This window comes from Pterocles gutturalis, unplaced genomic scaffold (assembly GCF_000699245.1).
Source record: "Pterocles gutturalis isolate BGI_N339 unplaced genomic scaffold, ASM69924v1 scaffold20080, whole genome shotgun sequence".
Lineage (NCBI taxonomy): Eukaryota > Metazoa > Chordata > Aves > Pterocliformes > Pteroclidae > Pterocles > Pterocles gutturalis.
The window spans coordinates 8,335-17,157 of record NW_010141281.1 but is presented as its reverse complement, the minus strand read 5'-3'; the positions used below and the strand labels follow the sequence as shown (position 1 = coordinate 17,157).

General features: G+C 35.7%; 1 protein-coding gene across 1 annotated transcript; it reads left to right on the top strand.

Moving 5' to 3' along the window:
* Window positions 1–3: 3 nt before the first annotated feature.
* Window positions 4–8,281, top strand: ACTR8 (ARP8 actin-related protein 8 homolog (yeast); the record flags this gene model as incomplete). The annotated part of the gene is made up of 12 exons (XM_010083979.1): window positions 4–45; window positions 897–1,007; window positions 1,261–1,365; window positions 2,013–2,186; window positions 2,739–2,832; window positions 4,617–4,749; window positions 5,071–5,224; window positions 5,393–5,488; window positions 6,045–6,185; window positions 6,604–6,868; window positions 7,193–7,356; window positions 8,032–8,281. Coding segments are annotated over 12 exons (1,623 nt in total), but the record flags the coding sequence as incomplete, so codon positions are not given.
* Window positions 8,282–8,823: the final 542 nt, after the last annotated feature.

The window sequence follows — 8,823 nt, the reverse complement described above, 5'->3', positions numbered from 1 at the left end:
CAGGCGGCCTACAGGGACAGCTGGCTCCTCAGGGACGGGCTCAATGTAAGCCGGGCGCGCACCCAACTTGCTCAAATGGATGTTTTAACCGCGTATTTCTGTTGCATTTTCTTGTTGTGTGATGTGCATCTTCCCCCCGTGCATTATGTTTTTCCAGAGGGGACTGTGTCTCAAGACAGACTTTTTCCTGCCCCCTTACTGAATGAAGTCAGTAGATTTGCCCCAGTCTGTGTTAGGGCTTTATTCCATTTGTTCACAATGAACTAAATCTAACAATGGGCTGGCTGAGGGTTTGTACCAGTTGATTTCTCTGCTCTGTGGTCTGGTGTCACACAGTATTTGTGGTTATAGAATGACAGCTGTAGAACTAGAATCAGACTGCTCCGTTTGTAAATGCTTTCCTTACAACTTGGTTTGCAATGTGGATAGCATAGCCAGTAATTTTAATCCAACCTGCTCAAGAATAATATACGTAGTGATCTTATTCATACTTTGAATCTGTACAAAAAAACATTAATCAATTTAATCTCTAATACTAAACCTCACCTTTAAATAATGGAGATCTATTTAAACATTTTTGCTCCTACTTAATATTTCTGTAGTTAAATAAATAACATCCAGAGCTCATCACTCTGGAGATGAAGTCCAGCAGTCGTTACAATCAGTTAGAAGATTCAAGTTGACTTAGACAAATAGGTGTTGGCAATTAATAGAAAAAAGGTTTTATTTAAAAATAAGCATATGTTCATTTTACATTGTACAAACCTCTGTCCTTTCTACAGTCTATCCACTGCAGTAATGATTTCATTGTTTAACAATAGCTTCAGTATCGCCAGTATACACACATGTAGTTGGAAAGTAAGTATTTACATTGCATGTTTGTGGGTTTTGTTTAGAAACCTGAAAGTACTGAGCAGAGACAAAATGGCCTTAAAATGGTGGACCAAGCAATATGGTCCAAAAAGATGTCAAACGGTGCAAGGCGTATACCAGTGTCACCTGATCAGGTAACTCATTCTTCAGATTTTATTAAATTGTTCATTCGTCTAGTTATTTGGTGTGATGCTGTGTTTTAGTGGACAAGAACAGATAGCCTTTATACAGGAAACAGTGTTATTGTGTGACCTAACTCTTGAGGATTCGATAAAATGAAGATTTAAAATGGTTTTTGAGGGGGTGGAGGGGGGCATTTTTTGTTTCATGCATAAAAAATGACTGGTAAAATAGTTATCAAGAGCATTTGTTTTTATTACAATTCAGGCCAGGTCATACAACAGACAGATGCGGCCAGCTATTTTAGATCACAGCTCTGGGGCCAAGTGGACAAACACATCAAATCATCCTGAATTTTTGGTAGGAGAAGAGGTAAGATTCATGAGGGTTAGTATTATATTTTAATGCAGTTGTGTAATCAGTAGCAGTTTGCCATATGTTAGTCTGTGTTGAAAGGCATATAAATTTAGTCAAGCAACACATGAGAAGCTTTACTATGAACTAACTGGATATTTATTGACATTCAGCAAGACCAGACAATTTCCTCCATTTGCCCAGCAAGTAGCCTGGATCCTTTGCTGCTATAAATCAGTGTTAATGCAGGGACTATGTGAGAACTTTGCTCATGTGGTATAACCCATAAAAAAGACAAGAAACTGGTAAAGGCATCAGTATGTGGAATCACTGCTGAGTAATCGGGTATCCATGAGCTTCAAAGAATCTTTAAATTATCTTAGTTACTAATTTGAGGTAATGGAAAAATATACTGTTATGTTCATAGTAGATGTCCTTGAATATGAAAATTCAAACAATTTAAACAATGTGTTTAATGTCTTTTTTTTTTTTTAATTTTAATGCTTTATATTCAAGCCCTGTTAAATAAACCCACTGTATTGCTGAGTGCTGCATCAGTCTGAGTGCTGCTCTATGTCTTGTATCTGCTTCTGAAATATTTTTGTAACATTTGTTACTAATCTTTTGGGAAAAGCAATGCATATATCATCATCTCTTATTTTCAGGCACTGTATGTTAATCCACTAGATTGCTATAATATACATTGGCCTATTAGAAGAGGGCAGTTGAATCTCCACACAGGACCTGGTGGCTCCCTCACTGCCGTACTAACAGACCTTGAAGTTATATGGTCACATGCAATACAAAAATATCTGGAAATACCACTGAAAGATTTAAAGGTGAGCTGTGAACACATTAGTGCGGGCTGTAGCCACTTCTGTAAGTGTTACTAGAAAAGAGAAGCAACCTGCTGTTACTGGTTTTCTTCATGAATGCTTTCTGCTGGTGAGCATGGTTCCCGAGACTTCATTTGGAGTTCTGTGCATGTCTTTGAGACAAAAATCATTAACAGAACTTCTAACCAGGAGGTTTGGAAATCACACTATAGAAATTTCACAGTCTTAGTCAGGGTTAGGGGTTTTTTTGTGTTGACTAAAAAGGAGGTGACTGAGGAACGGTTGCCTTACACTTGCATAAATTTCTTCTCCTTGAGGAATAGGTGTTTCTTCTTATATCTGATGTACATTAAACATTTTAGTGGCCTATAAACTCTTACCTTGGTACTTACTCTGAACTCATTTTTCAAATTATGAAAAACTTTCCCCCTTGCCATAATTTTGCTTCTTTTAATAACTTGTATATTGTACTTTATTCCTTAGCATCAGGTATTCGAGAATGTAAAGATAGACTCAATTTAAAGAGCGGGGTTTAATTTACTGTTCTTATTTCAGTACTACAGATGCATTTTACTAATTCCAGACATCTATAATAAACAACATGTGAAAGAACTGGTAAATATGATCCTAATGAAGATGGGCTTCTCAGGTAAAACCATATACAAGCAAGTGCTCAGTGATTAATAGTTTTTTTTTTCCCTTTAAGGCACATTATTGCACATCAATCCTAGTTTGGCTGGGACTAGCACCTTTCATCTTTTGCTATTCCCATAACTGTTGTCTCTTTTGATGAGGCAAAAAGGTTGGCTAGAATTGAAACAAGTTTCTTTGTTTGCTATTAGGTATTCTGACCATAGGCTTCTCAATTCAGAAGTTTACTTTCAGTTAAACTGCTGGAAGTTTCTAGCTAGTCATCAGGAAGGAATTACTGTAGTCTTAGACGTTTTTCTCTGATTTCACACTAGAGACAACACAGCAAGTCATTACAGAAGGCACAGTAACCCAACCATGTGGAGCATACTTAATTTGAAACACATCAGAGAGTAGCACCTTTGGTGCTGCAAAGTTGTTTTTTATATTAGGTATGCAAGGAAAGAGGCTTAAAAATGGACAAGAATAATGAATTAAATTATAGAGGCTAGTCAAACAGTAAATTAGTTGTAAGATGTTGGAGATTAATACTGCTGTTGATTAATAATTAATCAGTATGAAGTACCAACAGTTCCCAAGTATTAGTCTCAGCAGAGTATGTGCTTAGATAATATTGCTTAAATAGTGAACCTGTTTAGCCTCTTCTGTATCTAATAGAAGACATTAATTTTTGCAAAAAAAGAGACTTCCATCTGAAAGAATTAAGTAGGTGGTAAATAAACACTGCAAAAAGAGAGACTGATCTCATGAGATCTAAATTGTGTTCACATGCATATACGTATATATATATGTATATATTTGATTTGTTTCATTGTATTAAAATGAACAAGCCATATTGGCCGTTTAGTTTTGATCAGAATGGTTCTAAATCATAGTTTGATTCCTCCTCAGTTTTTACACAGAAGTAATGTGAACAGTACGTAATAATATTGCTGTGTAAAAAATGTACCAGCACTAGGATAGAAGAAATTGCAGCTGAAATGTGTTAGCTTCAGAACAAGAAGAATACTAAGAAAAACAATACAAAGCTTCATATTCATCTGATACATGAAACTGAAAATCAGAAAGCATCATTACCTCTTCAGAGTGCCATTTCCTAAAGAATAATTTGTTGAAGAGCTGAAATAATTATACTAATTATACAGCATTATCTTAATCTGTTTAAAAACATTTGCCTTTAAAACAGTAATTTTACTTAGTTTTAGTCTACAAAGCGCAGCTCAACTGAGCTATTCTTTTCCTTCATTGGTTAGGATAGACTGAAGCATCCTGTACTTCTCAGGTGTAAGTATGGGCTTGTGATACAAATGCAAAAGTACTCTTTTACAGAGTTAAAGGTGGATTGAAAGGAAAGCGGACGGTGAAGCTGGACCTTGTTTAGTAACTATTTAAAGAACATATCTAAAATACCAAGGGTAATAATACTTGATTGAAACTAGAAAAAAAATAGGAAAATGCTTCATGTGCATCTGATAACCAAGACCCTGCAATATTGGTTACAAAAACAAATCAAGTCTGGAGGCATTGTCTTTAAACTTGCCAAAAATAAGAACATTTGAATATAGGCCTCCACCCTGCCTTAGCTTATCTCAGGACTTTAAGGGCCTACCCAACAAAAAATCTGTAAGTCCGTCCGACCCCATCTTCACTAAATATACAAATTTTCAGTGCAGAGTCAGGCTATTAGTAGATGTTAAAACACATTAAGACGTCCTTTAAATGGCAGCAACATGGCTCTGGGGCTTGGCATAGATTTGATATGATTTTTTCTCATATTGCCAGGAATTATTGTACACCAGGAGTCTGTCTGTGCTACTTTTGGAAGTGGTTTAAGCAGCGCATGTATAGTAGATGTGGGAGATCAGAAGACAAGTGTTTGCTGTGTAGAAGATGGTGTTTCCCATCGCAACACCAGGTATCTCTTAATATTCAGAATTATTATAAGCATGTACATAACTTACTAAAGATTTGATTTGAAAAACAAGAAAGCGTTTTTATAAATACAGGGGGTTTTTTAGCTGTGTGACAGATTCGTCATGTTATGATATGAACATTAAAGAATTCTGACATCTTTAAAAGAAGAAAACAGGCAGAACTGATACTGTGCTCTGCAAACTATGTGGAAGTCATCATCACAGCATGTCTAAAGTGTTGCTTGTATTCCTCCTTATGGCACCGTAGTAGGCCAGTATTTCAGCAAATTAATAAAATAATCTTTTTATTCTCTGTGCTTCAGGCTGTGCCTTGCATATGGAGGATCTGATGTGTCAAGGTGTTTTTACTGGCTTATGCAACGAGCAGGATTCCCATACAGAGAATGCCAGTTAACTAATAAGTTGGATTGTCTGCTGCTTCAGCACTTAAAGGAGACCTTTTGTCATCTAGACCAGGTGAGAAGGGAAAATGTTATATTCACCAAGTAATTTTTTTTTACTTTACAGAATACTACAGTCTGAAGAGTTTTGTTACTTTTAGTTGTTTCCTACAGCTTAAATAGATTATGCAGCTTGATAGAGAGAGAGAAAAGATACAATTTTTTACATTGTTTTTGACCTTAGGATATTTCTGGATTGCAAGACCATGAGTTCCAGATTCGTCATCCAGATTCTCCAGCTTTATTATACCAGTTCCGATTAGGAGATGAAAAATTACAGGTGATTTTTTTTTTTTTTAATTGCAAGAATTATATTCAGCATTAAGGCTCAGAGCCCCACTTTGTATTGGTCCAGTGCTGCTAAGCCCACATGATATATGGATTGTTCTTAACATATGCTTGTTGATAGTTTTTAAATTAATTCCTTTATGTATGAATGGGCCTAATGCACAAGACTTCCTAACTAGGTTTCACCAGAGTTGTAGTTTCAACTAAATACGATTATATTTATCCTTCAAGTGCAAGGAATGAATGCTAATTTTGCAAGTTTTTCACCCCAGCATTGAATTTTCTAGTTTTGTAACAAACTGCATTTGAATACTTATCACACAATGCCAGATCTGCAAAGAAACCTATATATATGTACAATTGTATGGTTTGGTTTATTTTTAATTGTACAAAGCTGAAGACACCTTAGCCTTTTACAAAACTATTTGAAAAAACGTGTATTTAATCTTCAATTGTGCGAAAAATAGAACAAGTTTTTTCTTTTTTTATAGTAAATACCCAAAAAAACCCCTATGTTATTAAACCATGTCAAATTTCTAATTCTGAAGGCTCCAATGGCTCTGTTTTATCCAGCAACTTTTGGAATTGTTGGACAAAAAATGACAACTTTGCAACAAAGGTCGCAAGGTGACCCTGAGGATCCTCATGATGAACATTATCTGCTGGCCACACAAAGTAAGCAAGAGCAGGTGTGTGAATGCTTATTTTATTTTTCATTAAGTGGTGTTTAGTTGGGGAATAAAATCAGGACTCATTAGCTCATCTCAGAAACCAGAGTTTGTGATCTGGGACAAAAGCATTAAAAAATAAATTTAGAGTAAGGAATTGCAGATGTCTAGGTGAGACCTTAATTAGAACTGTGTAGTTTCAGAGTCTAAGAGGGCTCATATTATGGCATTAATACATCTGATGGAGTTCAAGGTAAAACCCTTACTTCAAAAGTGAGGATTAAAATGGAAATTACATGAGGTAATAATGTAATGCTTCACCTTCTGTGCAAAAAGGTGACAAGAAGTACAGTGGTTTTTAGTTAAGTCTTTGTATTGTTCTATAACCTGCTGAAGGTCTTGCATTTTTCATAGTTCAACTTGTTTTCTCATTTTTAAGTCTTCAAAAGCTACAGCTGATAGAAAATCTATGTCGAAGCCTGGTGCGTTTGAGGGAGACTTGAGAGGCCAAGCCTCAGACATTTCAGAGAGGATCTACCCACAAGAAGTGGAGCTGGGATCTTCCCAGAGTGATTGCATAATATCTGGAAATGATTCCGAGGAACCTTTAACTGCACATGTGTCCAGGAAAACAGCTATTTCTCAGTTTGAAGGCAAAGCCCTAGGCCTTGACAAAGCCATTCTTCATAGTATTGACTGCTGCGGTAAGAGTTACATTTGTTCAATTCTGTAAAATATGCATGTCAGTCAGTGTGGATTTAGGGCAACTCATCTTTTACTGAAGTAACATGTATGTCCCAAAGTTTTTACCATCTCTAGAGTAGCTACACTGCTCCTTATACTTGCATCTTTGTTGAGGTTTCTTGAGCTAGACATTTTCAGTTCTCCAAGGAAGAGAAAAAGAATTTTAAAAGCAAACACTTACTGGTTTCTATCTGGTTTAACCTGCACTAAATTATTTATAATACAAAGACAGGCCCTGTTAACTTTAAAGAACAGATATATTTCTGTATGTCCATTCATTCCAGCATCTGATGATACAAAAAAGAAGATGTACAGCTCCATCTTAGTAGTGGGAGGAGGCCTTATGTTTCATAAAGCTCAAGAGTTTCTTCAACACCGAATTCTCAACAAAATGCCACCTTCTTTTAGAAGAGTTGTTGAAAACGTTGAAGTCATCACAAGACCTAAGGTATACTGTTAACTCATTAGCTAAATGGTTAATAAATTATGATTGTTTGAAATCTTCAAAAGATTAAAAAAATAAATGTTCTTTGAAAGCCACAGATTGGTTGCATATCTGAGGAGATTCAGGAGAGCTTTAGCTTGTAACATAGCAGTCTCCCGTTATAGGCAGGAAGTTAGACATATAGCAAGAGTGTTACTAGTACAATCACTGAAGTGTTTATTAGCTCAAGGCCATATTCTTAAAGAAGCAGTTAGTACTGTCCCGTGAAGTTAACCTGTCTGCACAGCAAGAAACTGTGTTAGGGTTTTTAATTACTATTAAGGTAAAAAGAAAGTATGGCATTAAAAGATATATTTTCATAAGCATTAATCAGGCAACATTTGTAAAATCAAAACTTGAGCATTTTTCAGACCCTCCATTGCTGAGGGCAGGATGTCTATGACATGCCTTGAAGGCATCTTAAACAAAAAAAAAAGTGACTTGTCTAAATATCTTAAATATTCTTTCCATACATTTATCACACTATTTTTTCCTGAATAATTTTGAAAAACTTAGTTTTTCCTCCCCTCACCCCCAAGATTCTAAGTGGTTAATACTGTTGCAAAAAATAGGATACAAGTTTTGAGAACTATGCAAATTTTAAAAAGTGATTTTGTGCAATCTGTGTTTTGAATTTAGGATATGGATCCCCGCTTAATTGCATGGAAAGGAGGCGCAGTTTTAGCTTGTCTAGATACAACGCAGGAGCTATGGATATATCAGCGAGAATGGCAGCGTTTTGGTGTCAGAATGCTACGAGAGCGAGCTGCATTTGTATGGTAACAGATACATTTACAGTGGAACGTGCTTAATTGAGGATTCCTTTCCCCAAACACCCCTTTTTTTCAGTGCAGATGTATTGATCTTCTGCTGATAAATATTTTTCTATTTTATTAAAACTAACTTCAATGGAGGTTTTTCCAAAAGTGGTGCAAAAGTCTTCAGCATTGCTATACTTCATCTTTTGAATTGTATTCATTGAATTCTGTGTACAGAGTATCCCAATGATCTCCAAATTCACTACTTTTATATTGTATAGGTTATGTATATTAAAATCCCTCAGTGTGGGAATTTGAAGTATAAAATATTGACATGGCAGATGTTAAGCCAAGATTCATTCCAGATACATGTACACAGAAGCAATAGCTGAAGAGTGCAGGCTGTGGTTTTAATGCATTATTCTGATGTATACACTAATGTTACCAGGAGATGAAATTGTTCTATAAGTGATCATCAGGGAAAAAGTGAAATGGAGAACCTAAACTACAGTTGCTGTTGGTATTTTTCTTATATAATAAATTATATTATTCAGTGGAAAGACCTAAGAATTTGAAAGTGGAGTATTTTTTCTTGCCTGTTCTCATCAAAAGCTCTTGCTCTCTTTTCATTATCCATGGCAGTTATCCATTCTTTTTCCTGTTTAAAAAATCC